The sequence below is a fragment of the Haemorhous mexicanus genome, chromosome 1 (assembly GCF_027477595.1).
Source record: "Haemorhous mexicanus isolate bHaeMex1 chromosome 1, bHaeMex1.pri, whole genome shotgun sequence".
Lineage (NCBI taxonomy): Eukaryota > Metazoa > Chordata > Aves > Passeriformes > Fringillidae > Haemorhous > Haemorhous mexicanus.
This window is the reverse complement of record NC_082341.1, coordinates 29339445-29361515: the sequence shown is the minus strand read 5'-3', so window position 1 is coordinate 29361515 and position 22071 is coordinate 29339445. Positions and strand designations below refer to the sequence as shown.

Sequence of the window (22071 nt, the reverse complement as noted above, 5' to 3'; positions counted from 1 at the left end):
CTTAGAAAGGATTTTTTAGTCTCATCTTTGGACTGGAACAAGTCCACAAACAACCTTAAGCAAAAGGCAGCCTGTGTTTTCCTAATGGACCTTGAAGGGAACATAGTGCTGTTAGATTTGTTTGACTGGGAGAATGAAATCTCATTTTGAGCCTATAAAAGGCGTTAAGCAGCAAAAGTTAAAGTTCTTACCAGGTAAGCTTCAAGGAAGTAATGGAAAGATAATCTCAGCAGTTATTGTGAAGGGGAAATTGTGACTAAGGACAAGTTGGAGTGTCAAGAGAAGAGGCTGTGGCACGTCTGTACTGCTGCAGACATAATTCTGTTGACTGAATAGGCAGCAGATTTATAGAAGCAGAACACTCAGGGTAAAAGCTGAGGCCAAGAGCAGGCACAAGGGAATACAGTTTGTTGAAGACAAAAGAGATATTGAATCAAGAGAGGATTTAGTGGAAATGGAGTCAGAGATTACTTCTTTTGTCCGGAGGAAACTTTTAAAGCATGTCCATGAAAAGCCAAACCACACATTTATCTAATCAATACAGGCTGAGGAGATGAACAATGTGAAATCAGTGCCCATGTAAAAGGATACATGCACTTCTAAATGCAGCTGTGAATTTGGAAGCAAATACTGAAGCTGGAAGGAAAAAAAATAAAAGTGAGTCAAAGTAAGAGAAAAAGTAAAAGTTGTGCTTCCTAGTTGGAACTAACACCTAAATTATTTGAACAGCAGAACTGGTTTTTAATTCTGAATAAGGCTTAAACAGAGCTACACTCCCCTCCTTTTTTCCCAAACAAATCTATGATATAATAACTCTGCAGGCTCTCATAACTGAGCTCACATGGTGAGTGCTGGGATTCATATCTGTGCCATCCAGTGTTCCCACTTGACTAACTGACCTTTTCATGAGTATTATTTCTTTGGTAACTGTGGATACCAAGACCAGAACTCCACAAAATTAAGCCACTACATTTCCCTTAAACATAAATGTTGTTATTGTTATACAGTTTCTGTTAAAAAAAAAAAGTATTGACTTTTTAAAATCAGTTTAAAATTCCTCAGCAGTATTACATCCAGGATCTGTAATGGTTAGGTGCTATCAAGATTTTTGCTATGAGAGTGGAGGCTACTTAGTGTTCTGTTTGCTTTCATTTTTGACTGGTATATTCAGAGAATAATCCAACAGTTTTGTTAAACTCTCTAAATTATTCTGCAGTTTGTTTTAAATATTGTTCAAAATTAGCATATTTTAAAATACTTTAGACATTTTACAAGTTAATTATACAAGTCTTATGATTATCATGATTCTTCTAAATACTAGCAACAGTAATTTAATATTCAGAATATTCAATTTTTATAGAGAAAGGTAAAAATCAAAACTATTTCACATGCAGGCAGTCTACAAGAGAGTCTACAATATCACCTCTTCTACCTTACTATTTTGGAAAAATGGCAGTCCATTTTCTTATGAAAAATACTACTGCCATCCATCACTGTGAAAATAACATTGGTCACATGTTCAGCCCATGGATTCCAATTAGCTTTGGATGACACACTTTTTAAAGTGAGGACTGGGTGACGTGATAAACTCTTACATATCATGTTTAGTCATGCCCTTGGAAACTTCTATAGGTAGTTTCTTAGATGCCTAGTACAGAAGGTACTAGGGAGGACCAAACTTGCCTGTGCAGCCAGTCACAGACATATTTTAAGTTGCAAGTAGGCACAAGATGGTTTTAGAATTTTTGAAAGGAAACTTTGGTAACAGTTTAATTGAAAGTGTTAAAGGTCTCTTAGTCTTTTCTGTTATGCAACTCAAGATACAACATACCTGAAGAGCAGGATTAACACTGAATGCTAATCTCATAAAAACAGATGTGTTCATAGCTAATATAATATTTAATATGCCTTCTTTTTAATAGAATATCCTAATTATGGGGTAAAATTAATCAATCTGCTAAAACAGGACTCATCCATTTTTATCCTTTTTAATTCTTTTTTTTCTGTTTCTTTTTAAAACTTTAAAGTAGCCTTTCTTCTAAAAGCACTTTTTTTTTTTTTTTGTTATTTTACAAGTTTTATCACTTGGATATATTTTCATTTTGAGTGCTTTTGTTTGGATATAGACAGGCTATTGTGTTACGTGATTTGGGCTGATACTTGTTGGCAGAAAGAGAGAGAAGTCTGTCTTGGCAAACTGATTTTTATGTAGAAGAACATCTGTGAGCTCTATCTTTGTGGTGTAGCTGGACCCTCATAGCCTAAGAGAAAACTAGAATCTAAAAGCAAGCACATCTGTCCCCTTACAGCTATAAGGATTATACATTGTGAGTTGAAGGATAAGGATTTACTGGTGAGCCCTGAGGAATGCTACTAAAACCATGTTTGCCATGGTTTTGCTGCAAGGCAAGTTATGTGCTCTTTTCTGCCTTGCTATCACTGGGCTTCACTCAAGGGGTTTTTATGGAAGCTGGCTATTTACCCTCCAGCTATTCCATGGTTTAATCAGTAGCAAGTGGCTGGAGAGAGTCCTCCATTTGATTTAACAGTGGAGGGATGATCAGGTGGGGGTGGGACTTAGAGTAGCCATCACAGCAGGAGCATTAAGGTTGGAGAAGACTTCCAAGATCATTCAGTTCCACCTTTGATAGAATACTACAGTGCCCACTAAATCATATTGCGAAGTGCCACGTCTACTAATTTTTTGAACCCTTCCAAGGATGGTGACTCTACCACTTCCCTGGGTAGCCTGTTCCAATGCTCAACTATTGTTAACATTTTTTTCTTAATTTCTAACCTGAGTCTCCCCTCATGCAACTTGAGACCATTTCCTCTTTGTCCTCTTACTGGTTGCCTGGGAAAAGACTCTGACCCAACTTGGCTACATCCTCCTCTCAGGGAGTTGTAGTGAGCAAATGGCTTTACTTCCCTCCACACTTCCATGGGAAGAGACAGTGTCAGGTGTTTGCCATTCCTCTTGGCTACCTGGTGAAAACAGAGCACTTCACCACTGTGGTTTCCTAGTGAGTTTTTATACTTTCCTACCCCGTCTGTTGGATTTGGTGCAGACTATTCACTGCTGCTTTCTGAACCTCTGCTCACACCAGATTTTAAGACCCATCCTTCCTCTAGGATTAATCATTCAAAATTCATATGCTCCCACCATTGCTTAGCTGAAAACTTTAACTAAAGGACAGATGCTGTATTTGCACTAACTTTAGACTATGGACTAAGGATGACAAAGAAATAAATAGAGAAACTGAGAGTTTGGATCAACATTTTCAGAAGTTGTTATTATTATTATTTCCTTGTGCCTTCTGAGTAGGGATTCATTCAGTTCATGTCCTAGAGTGCTGGTCAGATAAACTGTCCTGTCTCAAGTGAGTAGGTAAACATTGTGTAGGTAAGCATTGTGTAAGTAAAATACCTCAAGGAAAACAATAGAGTGCAAATGCACTTTCTTCATTCACAGCAGTTTTGAGTGTGTTCGAGCATACCTGTGCTTAGAGGCACTTTACTCATGGAATTATTCATGCTTGCAAGAAATTTAAGTTCCTTTTCTGCTTATTACATTCACTGTGTTTAGACTGCTTTGGAACAAGTTTGTGTTTTGTGCAAAAGAATGTTGAGAACAATCAGAATTACTGCAAAATTGATGTGTTAAAACCTAATATTGGTGTGAGAGACAAAGGGAATAAATCTTATTACTAAATTCTGTTGTAACTTGTTTTACCCCTGCTGACTCCTCTCCTTTTACTCTCCAAGGAGAGATGTCACCTCATGTCCCTGTAACATTTTGTCTCTTTTCTGGATGCTTTTTCATCAGCCTGTGTTGGTTTTTTTCGTTGTTGTTGGGGTTTTTTTGTTAGAGTTTTTTTCATTTAGTTTGTGTTCTTCTGTTAAACGTAAACTAGCTTGGCCTTACATGAAAGTCTTGAATTGCAAGGAATTTATATTTTTTCATTCCAGCGGGTGTAGAGCCTCAGTTACAGAGAGGAAAAGACAGAAATGGACATAAACTATGCCTTAACATCACAGACATTCGGTCAGAGAAGCAGAATCTGAGTGATAAGATGAAAGCTGTAGGATGGACATTCAGGTGTGATTCAAAGATGTTTTTATATTTCAGTGTGTAACTTATACACAAAGTTTTTATGATTTATTCTGCAATCAATCCCTCATCACAGAATGATGAGATGATGCAACTTGAGAGCCACTTTGTTTGCAACTAGCTAGATTCAATTAAGAGAATCAAATTAGGGAAATCTGTGATATCAAACGATTGACAATGAGCTTCTGAGCAGTCACTCCCTCTCACTGTGTCTTGCTGCCCAAAACCCTGACATCTGAGTCACTTTAAAGCTGCTTTTGAAATTTTGAGAGAACAGTTTAAAACCAATTGCATATGAGATCTCCTGTAGCAAAAGACAGAGTTTAAAGTTGAAATTCAGTCTCTGTAACTGCAAAGTAACCAGGCTTGTAATACTGTCATTACTTTTGGTTTGTATTTCTGTAACCAAGATTGGAATGTGGCCTTTCCCCCAATGAACTGATTTTATCGTCCTAAAAGTTTGGAAGCCACAGGGCTGGATGTGAACAATAGCCCAGCACATGTCTACGCATACTTTGTCCCTCAGTATCTCTTGGGTTTTGTTTACTTCTTTCCCCAAAGAAGAATTTTTGTTGTTGCTGTTTTTTAGAAGGCCATATGGTTTTTCCTCTGAGCCATCTCAAATAGAATATCTGTACTCAAAAGGAATGTTTCCAATCAATTAGTTACTGCAGCCGTGTGCTTGTATTTCAGATTATTCACAGTGTCTAGGAGTTGTATAATGAAGATTTTAAAGACTGAATGGACACATGCCTCTTCTTATTCTGGAGATTGGGATGTCTATTATGCTAATATTACATATAAAGTTAGCACTTATAGAAGGGAAGAAAAATGTGCTTTAGACTGGAAGAAAGGAAAAAAAAAATGCTCACATTTCCTCTGCACTGATTTTTAGCATCCCCCCAGGAGATTCAAATGTATCACTCATTCTTTCCAAAAACCTTACAATTTTGTTAGTCACTAATTAAAAGTTTTCCAGTCTTTTTATATAACACTGCTTGTCACAATCACAAATTGTATGTCACAAAGTATATGAAACTGTTGCAGCACATTTGTATGCCAAGTTCTGTAATCTGTGATAGCAAAAGCATTTCATGTCTTGTACAGTTATCAACTTAGATGTTTGTGAACTACTGTGTTCATTTTTTCTTGAAAAGTGACAAAACCAATCTATGTTGTCAATGCAATGTGGTATAGAAAGGAAAAACCTCTAATAGTGAATTATACTGTGTTGAATATACCCTAAATATGTACTTTTTACTTGTGCTATAAGTTTATTGAAGAAATGCTGCATTGTTTCCTCTGTTCCCATTAGGTAGGTTTTGGAATTTTTTTGTAATTTATTTTTTTCTTTTTAATACAGTTACACTGATGACCCCAGATCTCATTGGTTAGAAATGCCCTCTGTGCTTCTTTGAAGATTTTTTTTAAATTATTGATTTCACCTGCAGCATATGACACAGTTACCTGTTAGAGCCTCTGACATTGATATAATCTCACCTGATCTTTAGCAGTAGGTTTTTTTTAATATTTTCAGGGTTGAGATAAAGTCGTCTATTAAAACTTTTAACTCTGTGATTTTTCCTTTTCTCCCCTTTCTGACTTGCTCCCCTACCACTTCTCTCTGTCTTCTCTACAATCTCATTTTTGCCTTCCTTCTCATTGCCAGCTAGGGCTAAAACAACAGACACCAAGTGAAACAGAGCTTGAAAGAGCTGCATTTCTCTTTTTGTAATAGGAGAAAACCAGCTAAACTGTGCTGAACTGCTTTTGCTCTGCTACTAGCCCCACTTGTCAAATGCAGTCATACGGATCCCTAGCTGCTCCATCTTTGCTTGGTGCCTGGAGAAGTGCAGTGGTCTGTAAATGATTTGTGTGATCAGGGTGTTATGTTTTGCAGGAGGCCAGCACCTGTTAGCTCATTTTTTCTGTGATGGGTCTGCTCTGTATTCCTGGCTAGCTGCAAAACTTAATGCTGCAGCCCATCGAAGTATTGATGGCCTCTCACAGTGGACGAGACAGCAGAGAACACACAACACAAAGACTCTGAAGGGAATGCTGTTATACCTTCTTCACAAGGGGAAGTGCAGGAGCAGGCACTGATCTCTTCTCTCTGGTGACCAGTGACAGGACCCAAGGTAATGGCATGAAGCTCTGTCAGGGGGGGTTTAGGCTGGATATCAGGAAAAGGTTCTTCACCTAGAGGGTGGTTGGGAACTTGGAACAGGCTCCTCAGGGAGGTGGTCACAGCATCAAGCCTGGCAGAGTTCAAGAAGTGTTTGGAAAATGTTCTCAGGCCCATGGGGTGATTTTTGGGACTGTCCTGTGCAGGCCCAGGAGTTGGGACTTCAGTGATCCTTTTGGGTCCCTTTCAGCTAAGGATATTCTGTGATTCTATATGCTGCTGCTGTATGGAAGGCTGAAATCCCACTTCCACTTGAATTTGTTAGTGCAATCAAATTGATCCACAGCTTTCGGAAAACAGAGGAATTATTTGCTACAGCTTCAGTCGACTTCAGACAAGTCTTAGGTTTTCAGCAGGTTGCAGAGCGCAGGTTTGTCAGAGCAGAAAGCTCTGACAGCGGAAAGGTTCCTGTGCCTCTGGAGCATTTCAGCTTTCCTGTACCAATGAAAAGAATAATTTTTTCCTTCCCCTTAAAAACCCTGATGGTGTTGGTTTTTTGCAAGAGAGAGACACCTCATAGACCCTGTAGGTAGCGCAGTAAGATATATTAACATGAATACATTTCATGTTAATATTAATATTTCATATTTGGTAACACTGTATTAAGATACCACCTTTAAGAAACCTCAAACGCATGATATAGTTTTGCAGACAACCACATCTGTTTAATGGCCTATTTCTGCTTTTGTACCAGTCCCATACAGGTGGCAGACCTGCTACTAGCTCAAGCATTAGGTAGCTTTTGGAGCAACTTAGAGGGCAAGATGATTCACAGGCATTGTTGTGTCACTGCTGGCACACTCACTCTTGTAAAGAGCTTCAATCAGATAGTGGCTAAGTGCTGAATGAAAACTCTTGCCTAAGCTGCAATGATTGAATGTATTGAAAGTGTTCTTCATAATAAGCTCTTCACAGAATTTTTTTGGTCCAGGAACTTTAATTGATCATTTGGCATGATCATGCACACAGTATTTTTTACAGAGGGGAAAAAATGATTGGGAGAACTGAAGGAGGGAACCGAACCCTGGTCACCTACACGCTGTAGAACATGTAAATTATGGAGCTGTTTTAAACATGCTGATCGAGGGTGAATCTGTCTATTCTTATCATGCTAGAGAAAGGAATCCTATTTGAGTTTTTGTTTGTTTGTTTGTTTGTGCTGTTTTGTTGGACTTTTTTAAACAAAAGAGTAATGTTTACCTTCAGGTTTAAATCTGTGAATCTTACATGAAAAGAAATAAACAAAAGCACTAGAGACTTGATCCTTACAGACTCCAGAAGATCTAAAATATTTGTTTATTCTCAGTAGATTCACACAGTCATTTTAAATTTTGATGGCTCTCCATTTTCATTGTACAAACTATGAGAAGCATGGCTGATCAAAAGTATGAGAGAGAGTTACAGTACAGTTTCATGTATTTATGCACAATTTATCCAGATTTGGCTTGATTATCATAAATGTATGCCCATTTAACTGCAGGGAATGAACTCAGGTCTGTCAGAGTTCACTAATTAAGTGGTCTGCTAAACTACATAAGCACAGTGACAGCTTGGTTCTTCCAGTGCCACTCACTTTTTTTCAATCCTCATTGCATTCTCAGTATCTAGATTTCAAAATTATTTCTATTTTGAGGAGTATCCACTAATGAAAAATTGATTTCATTTTCTTAGTTCAGAAAGGAAAGCTGTGTGTACAGAGGTTCAATTATGAACCTGCTCTAGTAATTTTGAACCCAGCTACCTAGCTGAACTCAAGTGCTACCTTAACTACTTATGTATTACTTGAAAGAAAACCTAAAAATATTCAGAGAAATGCTTTCCTTATCTTTTAGAACAATCTGCATAGCTATCTTCTTATTGAGATAAATTGTTGCATTGATATCATGTATGAGATGACACTTATCAATAGATCCTTTGGCACATGAATTAAAAATGTGATGTGGAAGCATTTTAAGAAGAAAGGAGACCTCAGATTAATTTGTACTATAACAGAAATGGAGGTTGCTTTAATGTGTAGATGCATGCCAGTACATATCTTGAGGGGGAAAAAAATGCTTCTTTGTGAATCTACGGATGAATTCCTCATGGTGTGATTAAACAACAAACCATGTTAGATCGTTGATTTCTGGTAGTGGAAGAACCTCAGTCCCTCTTCAGAACAGCTGTTTCAATTGAAAGTATTAATTGAAGAAGAAAATTTCAAGTGTTGAGGTTTTGGAGGCTAGATTCTCCACTCAGTTTCTCTTAGAGCAAGTGAGACTGAGTATGTGATGTCAGGCAAGTTTTGGAGGGATCTGGTATAGTTTAAATATAAATTGCAGCATTCTGTGGAGTTTTAAATTAGCAGTAGCTCCTCTTGTACAGCCATCATAGTCCTTTGCAAGATGCTTCCCAGAACAGAGACTGTTTCAGCACTTTTCTCTTCTGCCCATGTCTCCTGGTGTGCACCCATATCCACACTGTGAAAAGGAGCAGGGGGCACGAGTTCCTTCTGTTGGCTCCAGCCTTTTCCCCTAAGGTAGCAAGAATGGGCAGTACAGCACAGTTACTGTCTTGTCTTGTGGTTCATCCCTCTCTCCTTCTCTGTTTTAGTGGGAAAGGTGTCTACAGAGTAGTTAGTTTTTGTTTTTTTAAAGACTGTGCTTATGTGGTAGCAACATGGAATTTGTGCCTCAGTCTGGGGGACACTATTTGACTGTGGCTCTATGTATTCTTGATGCATCTGGTAGGGACTGAAAGGCTCAAGTGTCACTTCCCAGTGGTATGTAGGCTGTATCCATATTGGTAAGTGAAACAGGCCAGGGATGGTTCTCTTGTCCTAGGGCTAAAAGGCACAGCATGCTTCATCTCCATATGGCTACATTCTCGCTTCCCAAAAGAGGGTGGCCTCATTCAGCCTGTCCCTTGGGAGCATTCCTTGGCCTGTGCTGTCCCCTGAACCGTGCCCAGCCATTGTCTGGAAACATGTTAGCTGTCAGGAGCCAAAACTGTGCCAGGGAGCAGGCTTACAATGGAACAGCAAGGGCAGGAGCATGCCTGCATGCCAGCACATGCTCCGACCCGCTTTTTGTTCCTGGTACAAACATAACCGTGTTCATACCGATATTGCCTAAGTTTAGCAGTGTCTTTAAATCCTGTTTTCAGGCTTTCTGCCAGCCATATAATCAGGAGTATACAATTTTATTAATTCTAAAAAACTTTATTAAGTCAAATAATATTAGAGCAAGACAGAGTGGAAATAATGGAACACAGCAGTTTTATTCTTTCGGCAGTGCAAGACAGAGGTGATACCTGCAGAGGCTTTCTTTTTTTGAGCTGAAAAGGGTAGGTGTGTTTTTCAAACTCATGTAAATTGAAATGCCTATATGTGAAGTTTCATTTGGGGAAAAAAAGTAAATGCTAAACAGATTGAAGCAAGGAAATGAATTGTAAGGGAAATGTCAGTAAGTATTCAGATATCCTCACAGTTTCTTAAATAAATGCACATTTGTAAAATATCAGATTACATATTCCAAACACAACTTTAACTCTGTCCCTGTAGCCATTCCCAGTCTTAATCTGCAGACCAGAGAACCCCTACAGTTAGAAACTCTACATCAAAAAAATTCTGAGTGTGAGTTATAGCCATCACACAATATGGTTATATTGGCATATTTTTACTATTTAATAACAGACAAAGTAGATATTTTATTTTGGAATCAAAGTGCTGTTATGTGGATTTATGGTTTATAACATTGGCAGTGTTTCTGAATATTTTCTTTTCCAATGTACATAAATATAAAGTGGTAAAAGTTTTGGTTTTAGCTTATAAATGTAGTTAATAATCTGTTCAAACAATAAAAATTTCTATTTATTAATAGCCAAGAAATGTTTGGGGGGGTGGTTTTTCTTTTTACAGGAGAATCATTTAAATCAACTGGATAAAATGAATAGACAGTGAATATCACAATGGTTTGAGGGGAGTTCATGGCACACCAGTTGATCATGTGGAACTTCAGTTATTAATCCATTGAAATCATTACTGCCTCCAAGTCTTCAAAGGTCACAGTCTTTTTTAGGGATTTCTTTAATGAGGGAAAGAGCTATTCCTGTTTGCTCAGTGCAGTGTGTGCAGGGCTGTGCTGGCGTGCCAAAGGGTGTTCTGTGCCTGGGACTTGCAGTGCTGAGCAGTGGGTGGGCAGGAATGGGCGAGAGCTCTTGGGGCTGCAGGAGAGGAGGATTTGTATTGATCCTCCTGCTCTGACATCCTGGCTTTTATCCTGGTTACAATATAGGCAAACACGTCAGGCAATTAAACATGTGAAGACGTGGTTCTGCTTGATTATTTGACTTCCTGCAACTAATAAGGAGATTTTTGAAAGATTTAGTGCTATGCCATTCAATATAAAAGAAGTTTGGAGGCCTGTATGTGCAGTGGAGTTAGGTGTGGTAGTTTAAGTTTGTCCTGGCATCCTTATTGAAGCTCCCCTGTAGGCACTATCAGCTGCAATCAGCATCGTTGCCAGAAATAACATTGCAGTGTCAAAACCATGAGTGTTTTAAGGGTATAGTCAGGGGACTTGAAGTGCTCACTTGTTTGTTTAACTTTAAATTAATAAAGACCCACAGGATTTTTTCCTTTCCTGGGTTGCTGTTGAGTCCTGTCATTTTATTTCTTTTTAATTTTCTTTAGAACAGCTTCTGGTGTTCAAATTATATTGAAAATAACTGCTTACAGGCAGAGTGATGGCCTAAAATAAAATTAAGTCCTAGCAGGATTTTGAAATGAGAAAGAATACCTAAAATATAGTTTGGCTGTTTCATCAGTCATTGAACAATGTGTTACCTTTCAGTAGCTAAAATTTTTGATAAAATGTTTTTTTCTGGATTTTTTTTTTTTTTTGGTTGGGGGTAGGTGATTGTGATAATAACTAGAAATGATCAACAAAAGTTTTAAGTTATGCCCAGACAGTGACCATCAGATACTATGATAATGATTCTTATCATAAGAGTGAGTCTTGATTCTTAGAAAGATACAAGATAGACAAATTGAAATTCCTGGAGAAGTCCAGTTCATCGTGTTATTTACTACCTCCTTCCAGTGAGACTCTGGCTGTGAGAGTAAAGCAGATTAAAGTCAGCACATACTTGATTTCTGTGGCACTGATTTCTCCTGCACTCAGAGGCTGGCTCCTGGGCCCAGGTGCTAGACCCTCTTCAGTGAATGGGTGACCCTGAGATCAGAATGGGATAACATTACTGGGAAGGACCATTAGCACAGATCTAAAATTAATAACCCCTATGATAAATACTTTAGAGGACTGCTTTATTGAAATCCTCAGTATGTACTTCATGAGGTAGTTAAACCATGAACTGGAACTGTATTTAGAATAGGAATATATTTTCTATTATATTTGTTATCCTAAATGAGATGATATACATTCCCTTAAAGAAAACTACTTCTGGTTATTTCCAAAAAACAGACTTAGAGTGACCAATCCTACACAGGGGCCAGTAGGTTTCCTGAAGAGTTATAGTGATGGTATTAATAATCGGATTATTAGAAATGCAGTAATTGTAAAGCTTGCAGTTCTAATTTGTGCTGCTTACTTACTATGTTTCTGGTTTTGAACCAATTTCAATTCAGCAGTCAGTTTCAGTGGTTTTTGGACCACTTCTGCATACAGGTTTCTGTACACATTATTCTGCCACATTGCCTGTCTTCCAAATATTACTCATAATTCTTTGCATGTCTTTCCTTCAGAACATGGAAATTAGCACTAAAGCCTTAGATTTAGCTTTTAAAAAAGGCTTTTTTCAGTCTAAAGGAATCTTATGGTGTCACTTTCAATCTCTTCTGTGAAAGTTAAATTTCTTTCTCTTGCTTCCTTTTATGTTCAGAAACTTGAATAATTTATTACTGCAAAGGAATGTGTACTGAATCCAGTAACCAACAGAGGATGTGGAAAGATTTATTGGGAGAAACATTAAGAGCATTTTGAGCCAGGTGTATTTTATTTCTTTTTGTGAAATGAAAAAAAAAAAAATACTCTACGCCTCCAGCCAGCTTCAGATATGGCTGGAAGCCCATTTGGAAGACAGTGCCTGTAACTGTGAAGTGCTTCTTGAGATAAACTGAACAAAAAGTGATGAAGGGCGCAAGGAGATTTAGCATTGCTGAATAGCAAGAGCTGCGTTGCTCGATTTTGAAAGCAGCTGCAGCGTTTGCCGTCTGAGCAGGCGTGACTTCCGCTCTCCTTGTGCTTTGTCCAGCACTTTACACCCTTGGGAAATGAGGGAGTGATGAGGGAGTGAGCGCCCTGCTGAACCACAGCAGTGAATTCCCAGTTTGCCTTTGCACCCTTGGTCCATGACAAGAGGTTCTGAAGGAGCAGGACCTCAGCAGACTTCTGCACTCCTTGTTTAACTGCAAAGGCATCACTCAAGCAAGGCACACATCATGAACGTTTTTATTCTACCAGAGTTTTTTAGAAATCTAATAAATAATTTTACTGCATACTGGAATATATAACATGAATTTGTGAGGAGTGTAATCTTTTGTGAGGTTACAAATTGTAATTATTTGATGATATTTATGACAAAATGCTAGGAAAATACAAAAATAATTTTTTCAAGAATGATAAAATCAGTTATTTTATTAGCGATTTCTAATTCGCTCCATTTACCTCTCTGGCATGTTTGATTTCATTTACATAAGTAAAAACGATAATAAGAGCATTATCATAGAATCATAGAATAGTTTGGTTTGGAAGGGTCCTTGAAAGGTTAGTTGCCTATTGAAATCCCCCTGGAATAAGCAGGGACATCTTCAACTAGATCAGGTGGCTCAGAGCCCTGACCAACCTGACCTTGAATGTCTCAAGGGATGGGGCATCCACCCCACACCCTAAGAAAGCTGTTCTGTTGTTTCACCTGCCCATCATAAAAGCTTTCTTCTCTATATCTAGTCTGAATTGACTCTATTTCAGTTTAAACCATGCCCCTTGTCCTGTCACTACAGACTCTACTAAAAGGTCTCACCCTGTCTTTCTCATAGGCCCCCTTTAAGTGCTGAAATAAGGTTACACCAGGGCCTTCCCTTCTCCGAGCAGAACCCCAACCCTTTTAGCCCTTCTTCATAGGAGAGGTGCTCCAACCCTCTAATCATTTTTGTGGCTCTCCTCTGGACCTCTTTCCAGACTGAGAATGTTCCAGGGACACCTTTTCCCATTCAGTTTTTTCTTTTTCAATTGCAACTTAGTCTCCAGTTCCCCTTTGTGCTAGCTGAATAGGCCAGTCCCTTCAACAGTTGCCTTATTTGTTAAAGAGCAAGTTTTGATATTGTGTTTTTGTATAAGTTGTGGAAACGGTTTCTTCTTTGTCCATTAGTCCAAATTTCTTAAGTGTTCTCTACAAATTCTTTCTTCGTGCAGCATCTTAGAAAAAGAGGTGAAAAGATGTGGAATCAAACTGCTCCATCCTCCTATCCCAGGATAGGCAGAAGCTCTATCACATTGTATCACATTTTATTTGGATGAGAGTCTTATGTTATAGGACCCTCATGATGAGTCTTGATGTGTCAAATAATCTCTTCCATTGTATACTAGTCCTGACCTATTGCTTCCATCATGGAATAAATGGAATAAATGGATGGATAAAACCTATTGTTCTATCCATCATGGCTATGGAGAACAGCTCTTGATTTCTCTTTGTAGATTCCCCCTACCCTAGAGTTTTGTAGACCTTTCTTTTTTTCTGTTGCTTCACAGAAATTGTTCTCTCCTATTTCTTGCTCCAGGGATGTCTCCATGCCTGACTACCCCTATTGCTATTTTCCCAGTGCACAAATGGAAGTCTTGCTGGTAGCAAGAGGCCAACCTTTTGTAGTCCCTACAATTAAGAAAACTTGGTAATTAGACACAAGAATCTTTCAAATATGAGCTGGAGTGCTCAACTAGCAAAATAGAATCAATGTCTCGTTTTACTGCTGTTTCCTGTGTTGCCTATCAAAACCAGACTACTTTTTGAAGTTACTTGATACAAAAATCAGCCTAAACCGTTGAAATCCCAGTGCTTAAATGCCTTTGTGAATTCAAGTAGTTGGTAGACTACAGATGGGACTCAGTAGGTGCTTAAAGTTGCAGGTCTTAATTATGCGAGTTGATTAAATCCTGTATTTTGTTCCATGCTTTCAACCCCAAAATTTTTACTGCCTTTTAGATTTTAAAATTCAATTAGGAAACCAGTGACAGAATCAAGTTTTTTGGTGGTCTCTGAGTAGATGGAATTCTAACAGTTTTGCATCAAGGAGATTGGAGAAAATGGTTGTTACCATGAAACTGTGCTTCCTTAAAATAAAAGTTTTAGAAGTTCATCTTCTAATAAGGAGCTTTGTTTCTTCAGCAATCATATGGTAATTTGGCATAATTGAAAATTGATTTTAAATATTTACTTTTTCCACTTTTGTAAATATATTGTTTTCCCTACTCCCTCATTTTTCCTTTTCTTTTTGTTCCAGGACCCTTTGCTGCTTCAGGAGACAGTAAATTCTGCTGCTGCTCTTATCATGGCATTGATAAAGGACAGAAACCCAGAGCTTATTGGCCAGCTGTTGGTAGCATAAGACCATAAATCATGTGTAGCTTTTGGAAATGTTAGTTTTCATCATCTGTTCACCAAAGGTCTTAAGTCATTTTATTCTTTGTTGAAAACTCTGGATTTATGCCATTTATTATTAAGATCATTTAATAGCATATTTTTGATATTTAAAATACAAGTCTAATATTATGTATAAAGTGTAAAAGGAAATACAAATAATTCTGAGATACACTGGGTATATACTGTGAGGAATGCTACTGAAATGTTTTTCAAGGTACTGATCATTTTAAAGGTGCACAGAGGACACCAAAGCATTCATGCAGAATTGTCTTTAACTATGTGTGTGGGTTGTACTCCAGGGCTGCATGAATTAAGTTTTATTTCAGATAAATTAATCCTAAAGCACAGCTCAACTTTATGTGAAATTATTTTAAAATTGCTGCTGTAATACCTGTTAGTGAATGTAGAGTTCCTTACAGAGTGTAGCTTTCCTGCCATAAAGAGAAATGCATATTGCAGGAAGTATTGGAAAGGTCAGGTACCTGTTCTCTGTGGAATGAAGGTAACATCTCAAATCGAAGGAAAGACACACATGGGTACAAGGAGGTGCTAAGCCCCGGTTTTCCAGATGCAGTGTGCTCTGGCTGTAGCCTCCGTGGTGCTACACTTCTTGCAGTGCCCATGTGCCATCATTCAGAGCTCCTGTAGCTCCACTGAAATAGGAAGAGTCTGCATAAGAATACAATTCTCATCTCTTGCTGGTTAGCAGATGCATGTAGTAAACAGCAGCAAGGAGAGCAAGCATTATGAACTCAAAGATACTCTGCATTGATAGTCAGGTGTGGACCATTGGGACAGGAAGATGAAATGGTGAATGCTTATTATGTGGAGTGTCTCCAGGTATCACAACCACTAAGAGCAATACAAGCAGCATCCCTGAAAACATGTGTCTTTCCCTATGCATCAGACCCAGGATTTTATCACTCCTGCAATTTGTGAAGGGACTAGGTTAGTGTCTTACATATTTGATATGGCTGGAGAAGTATCCCCACCAGAAGTGTCCAGTGGGTCCCTGATTCAGTCAAGCACTGTCAGTTCAGCAAGTTTCCCTCTAAAAACAGCATCCCTCCCCTTACTCCCACCATGTTCCACTCCCTCTGGTGCTCAGACAAAACTTAGGATAACAAGCTCCCTGCTTGGTCCCTTTCCCTTCACATGACTATTTATATCTTTGGTTTAAATCCCTTCTAGAAGCTGATCTTGGTCCCAAACTTCCTTCATTGTAAAATAAAATAAAGAGTTGTCAGCTCATGGTTCTATATCCAAAGCATACATTTTCTTCCCCACACAAGTCATGCAAAGATAACTAACAAAGTTCTTGTGCATCATCTCTTTTCTTCTTTGCTTCTTTCTTCTCTCTGCTTTGATTAATAATTTGTCCTTTTCTGACATTGTACAACATAAGCATTCATATTAGCTCTGTGCATGGCTATACAATAAGCATATTTTATTCATACATATATTCATGTCTGTTCATATGCAGAGCACACAAATAAATGAAGAACTAAAGAATTTATTACTGGTATTCATAATTTAACAGGACAGCTCTCACAAATAAGTTTTCTGAATGTGCTTTTACATTAATAAATTTGATGAAGAAATTTGTCCCACAGGCTTTTAAAAGACATGATGAAAGATGTCTCTTTGACTGTATTTTGTTATTCTTTTTTGCTTAAAGACAAAAATGCAATCTGTGATATGTTTTCCACATATAATAAGGTGAATTTAGAAAACACTTAATGTTTTCTATCCACTCTAATTTATACACTGTGATACTGCATTAACATTGGTTTGTGTGCAACATCATTTGCTTAAACAGAACTTTTATTTTTTAGGGTTGTTTTACTTACCTCATTCTCCTAAGAGAATTTCAATCCACTTAAAAATGATACCGCAATGAAGTGCTGTAATAAAAAAAAAATATTATGGTTGTTTATGGATTTATTTTGAAAAGAGAACAGACAATGCACAAGAAAAAGTAAGTTTTGGGTCATCCAATATACTTAGTACTAATCCTAAATGGAAGATAATAAGCTTTATTAATGTACTGTTAATCATTGCATTATGACTTTTTAATCTTTAGCAATCTTTTAAAATAATCTACAAACACTGAAAAGTCCATTTTGCTGGAAGCAAGTACACCAACAACAGAAGTACTAAAACAGATCACAAAATACTAAAACAGTAAAAAAAAAAAAAAAAAGAAACTAGACTGTGATTAATGCTATTGTGTATCCAAACCAAATTTAAATGGGTTTTGGGTGATTGTTAGTGCTTACAATGGGAATAAAGATATAAAATGAAATTAAGAAACTGGCTGATTGTTATTTGTCTGTGCATAGCTTCTCACAAATAGCAGTATACATGAGAAACTTGGCAGCCTTTTGTACACACATGCTGTTTTGAATTTAACTAGTGAATCAGTCACCACCCATATTGCTTTGAACATTTGGACAGAGATAACAGAAAGTAAATAGAAGACTCTGCCAGCCTTGCTTACCTTAGTCCTTAAGCACTCTAATTAGTATTCCTTGGGTAGTGTTCCTCAGAAAAGAGAATGCAGAATGTGGCCCAAGAAATGGTTTTCAAAAATGCAAAGTTTTTGCTTTTCAAAAATACAAAGTTGAGTTAATTAGATTTCTATACTGAAACAAACCCCCTTCATGCAAAATCTGAAATCTGTATTACTTTGTCTTTGATCAGTTAGGTAGAAGAATTTCTATTCAGTCTTTTTTTTTTTTTTTTGTTTAGCTTTTCAGACAACCTAGCTTGAAAAAAAAAAAGGCTTGATGGTCCTCTGAAGAAGAAAGAAATGAAAAGGATAGAAGATGGTGGCATTATAAACAAAAAGCCTGAACACCCCAAAACTATACCAAAAAGCAAAGAGAAAGAAAGTGAGATGTTACCTTTGTAATAAGTGGCATAATAGAGTCAGCTTTGATTGAGCTCATCTTAATAATTAATGTAGGCTGCTGAACAAAAATGTTTTGGATCCCATGGAGCCTTTGGTGTATTAAAATTTGTATTTCTATGTGGCACCAAAGTCTCATCATCTCCACAAAGACATAAAGTTTCCAATTACTTGGCAATTTCTGAAGATACAGCAACTTTTCCTTTCTGTAGGTCATTCCACCAGAGAAGGGTCATACTTTGGTTGCTCTGCTCTCCCTGCCTCAGACATTTGACAGTTCTCGCTGCTTTTTGTTTGGCTTTTATTTCTGAAGGCGAGCACATTCACTTTGAGACCTGCAAAAGTTTTTTTATTTTGTATCTCCTTCTTCTTTATCCATAACTTTGATCTGAAAAATTCTAGTTTATCTTATCAACCATCCACCAATGTGCAGATAATCCCTTCATTGCTTTCAAGGGAGGTTTGGGAGTTCAAGAACAAGCTGATGTTAACAGTGTTCTTGTAGGCCAGAGTTTGCAGCAAGATTATTCCTGCCCAACTCAATCCAATTTTGCACCTGATTTTGAATAATTTGTAAAGGCACACAGTTTGATGACTAATTCCCTGCTCTCTATGCTGAGATAGCAAAGGCAGGGTGAAAATGGGTTCAAATCTTTGTGCCCCAGTGCCTGCACTTTCAACTTCGGACTGGTAATTTTTTATGACATCTGTCTCCCTCAGCCCATTTCCCAGCCCAATTGTTTACCAGAATTCAGTTTTTCTTGTGCTTCTGGCAAGCACCAAGAAAAAGAAGCAGTCACTGACACTGCATTTTTTTCCCAGTGTAGTTTGATTTTGATTGACAGGGCTGTAAAGCACTTGTTAAATATTCATTTTCCTTCATTATTTCTTCCACGAATACTCAATTAGTTTAGAGATCTAAAACACACAATTTCAGCACCTGTTCTGAGGAAACAGTCCCAACTGTGAAGATACTTTTTTGTGATAAAGTCACTTCTCTTGCAAACACCAACCTGGGGAGCAAAGTGGCATTTCTTAATATATTTATTCCAAGGTTAATTAAAGTATACTTTCAATATTTAGATTGAAATGGATCTTGTCCTTCATCCTGCACCTATTCTTGTCTCAGAAACTAAAATTATAATTCAGTTAAAATGCCACAACACCGAATTATATAACACAGTTACCAAGATAAATGAGAGAGCAAGAGACTTGGACAAGAAAAAAGTGATGTGAATTTAAATAGCATAGAGAAGAAGGAGGCAAGAGAGAATATACCAGAGCTCCACCAGATGGCAAAACCTGCAGGGGAGACCCCTTGAATGGCACAATGGGCTAAGGGCTGCAGGCAGGAATGCTTTCCAGGTTCAGTAGCACTTCAGATGGCAGCTCAACAAGGCATTTCTCTCTTCAGCAGCCATTTTAGATAACTGTCTCTCTTGGGTCGCTTTTTGTTGTTACTTCTACATCTCTTTCATTACTCTACCTCCTTCCTCTTGTTTTTGTGCCTTAGACCGGTCACTTCAATTTTCGTATTTCCTTTTCATTTCAGCCATTCCTGTTTTCTCCTGTGCTCTTTTCCCATCCTTTCCCCCACTTCTATAGCTTATTCTTTCTCTCCGTTTTTGTAACTCTTTTTCCATTCCTCCCAGCCCACCATCGTCGAAAGGGACGATCCCCCCTCCCTTCCCTTGCAAGCCAGGCCGTGGTCTGGCATCAGAAACCCTTCCTCGCTCCTGGATCGAGAACTGAGGCGTTTGGGCTTTGGCACCTCCAAGCTGCTCACAGCTGGGACTGAAAACAGATGTCACTTCCGCTGCCAGCTGCCGGCAGATGAGCAGCAGCTGCCCCGGGGGCCAGACCTCCTGCATGGCAGCTGCTGGGCTGACACTGAGAGCTGCCTATTAGCCGGAGTCAAGCTGTAAGCAGAGCCATGCCACCATCCCACGGAGGGGGGATGATCCACCCCAAGGCCAGACCCCCCCTTCCCCTGCTTCAGTAGCCAAACTAGGGTTTGTAAAGTCAGCACCTAGTCAAGGAGCCAGATTTGCAAATCTATCAGAATGGCAGCAACAACAAAAAGTGAAAGAAAAAAAAGCCAAATCCAGGTATGGCTTATAGTCCTGGTGACTGGAAAAAGTATGTTTTCACTTAGTAACCAGGGGTTTTGCCAGGAGTTGCTCAGAGACAAAAAGCAAGCAACCCCATGACGCTGTGCTAGGCAGCTCCTTTCCACAGCAGAGACATGGCCTCGCTGAAACCCCACCGAAGTCAGTGGGACTGAAATTTCCTTGCAGTGCACTCAAGAATGCACGGCATCTCCTCCCTGCAGCCATCTTCAGCTAACTCACGCATAACCATGCTGGTTATGCTAGGGGCTTCTTATTATCATCATCATCATTATTTTTATTGTGCTGCAGTTCTAAGTGTGTATTTATGCTGTGCTCAACTCCCTTGCCATTTGGCAGGAACATTATGGTCTTCATTAATGCCCGCTATGTTTTGGAATTTAGTTGTGACTCCAGCTTAAGCACCCACAGGCCTGTGGTACGTGGGGTTATAAGGACATTTTGAAGGGCAGTTCAGAATTTAAAGTCTCTCTTTGAGTACTCACTCTGAATCCAATGACAGCACAATAAGCCTAAGAGGATGATTTTGTGCAGGACTAGAAAAAGACTTGGCCTCTTTTGGACACTGTTCCTCTCTCCTGTATGCTAGCATTTAGGGCTGTGTAGAAATTCAGACAAGGGAGCTGAAGAACTGTTACCTGGCTGAAAACTAACCCTGCAAAAAGTAGCTAGCTCTCACCAGAGTCACCAGGTGGGATGCCTTTGGGGGAGAAGGCACATTGTGATTCCTGCTGCAAAGGGATGTGCTGGAGACATGTAGGGCTGCAGCAGTAGAATCACCGATTTGCCTAAATGGTGACTCAACCGCAGGGCAGTGTTTTCTTAACTTTGCAGTTGCAGCTCCTGCCAATGTTGAGGGCAAGATGAGAATTTGTTACTCTAACACTGTCGTGCCCCTTCAGCAGCCAAGGGCGTATATCCATGGGTGAAGAGCGGGAGGGTCAGGTGCTGCTGGATTGGCTCCTCTCTTTGGCTGTCAGTGCAGTCTTTGTGAGCAGGAAAGTAAGCCTGGTTGTGTGTTGTGACATGCAAACCTCTCTGAAAATGATAAATCTGAAAATGCTCAGAGGTGAACTGCATTCCAGACTGGTAGGTCAGGATAAGAAGAGGAAGGAAGGAAACGAGGTGTCTCTCACCCCTTCTGGGAGTGGCTGCTTACAGCAGATCAAAGAAGTACTTTTATGATGGATATTTCAGAAAAGCTGCAAAATGCCTTGAGTGCACAGCAGAAAATACACGTTACTTCTCCTTGGCTGTTTGGTTTTTACTTAATCTTTAAAGCAACTGGCTTACTGACTTTGGTCTTTAATCCTGCTTCTGATTGTGCACCTTTGTGTAGGCAGCTCCACAGCCTTGGAATGTGCAGGATTTCTCCAAAGCTTGGCTGCACCATGGTTACTTACAGTATAAGAATGGTCATTACAGTGGCAGCAATGCACCCTCTGCTGGTGTCCATGAATATTTTATCTGAAATCTTCCCCAAGTTAACTATCAACAAATACTGCTGATGGCAGAGGAGGGGCCAATATTTTTCTCTCCATCTTCTCAGATTCCCTCCCAGCAGCGATAACCTAAGGTGTTGAGATGGGGTGAAAAAACTCTGGGCATGGTGTCAGCTACAAAGTGAAAAACAAAGATGCAACTGCCTTCAAGAAGAGGCTGGAAAACACCCTTAGCATGTGGGCTAATGGAAAAATGGGGATTTATGCTAATCAGGGTGTGTGGGTGGAGGATGGCAAAGCATTTGTTATCGTCTGGGATGGCTCCTGCCAACAGGTATCTGCCTTAGGCTGAATTTTTGGTAGTGGTTTTTGCATACCTTTTTCATTCCTCTCAAAACACACACTCAGTAAGATTTGTTTCAGCTTTCTGGAAAACCCTAAATTACAAACAAAATGGACATTTGAACAATTCTGTATTCAAATTATGAATATTCAAGTCATTTATTTGAATAGAATTTTATTCTATTTTGTACTTTAGTGAAAATCTCAGGTATTTTCCTTTTTTTAAAAATTTTTTTCTTTTATGAATCTTAAGCCAAATTTGATAAAAACATTAGAAGCATCAGAAAAAACATAGAAAATATTATCTGTACTGC

General features: G+C 38.7%; 1 protein-coding gene across 2 annotated transcripts in view; it reads left to right on the top strand.

The window, feature by feature from the left end:
* CRPPA (CDP-L-ribitol pyrophosphorylase A) overlaps positions 1-17246 on the top strand; it is a 107861-nt gene extending 90615 nt beyond the window's left edge. For both annotated transcript variants that reach the window (XM_059844089.1, XM_059844099.1), the window contains one exon: positions 14794-17246. In XM_059844089.1, coding sequence (XP_059700072.1) covers positions 14794-14898 — 105 coding nt within the window. In that variant the 3' untranslated portion in view covers positions 14899-17246. The remainder of the gene's footprint in view (positions 1-14793) is intronic.
* The last annotated feature ends 4825 nt before the right edge of the window (positions 17247-22071 follow it).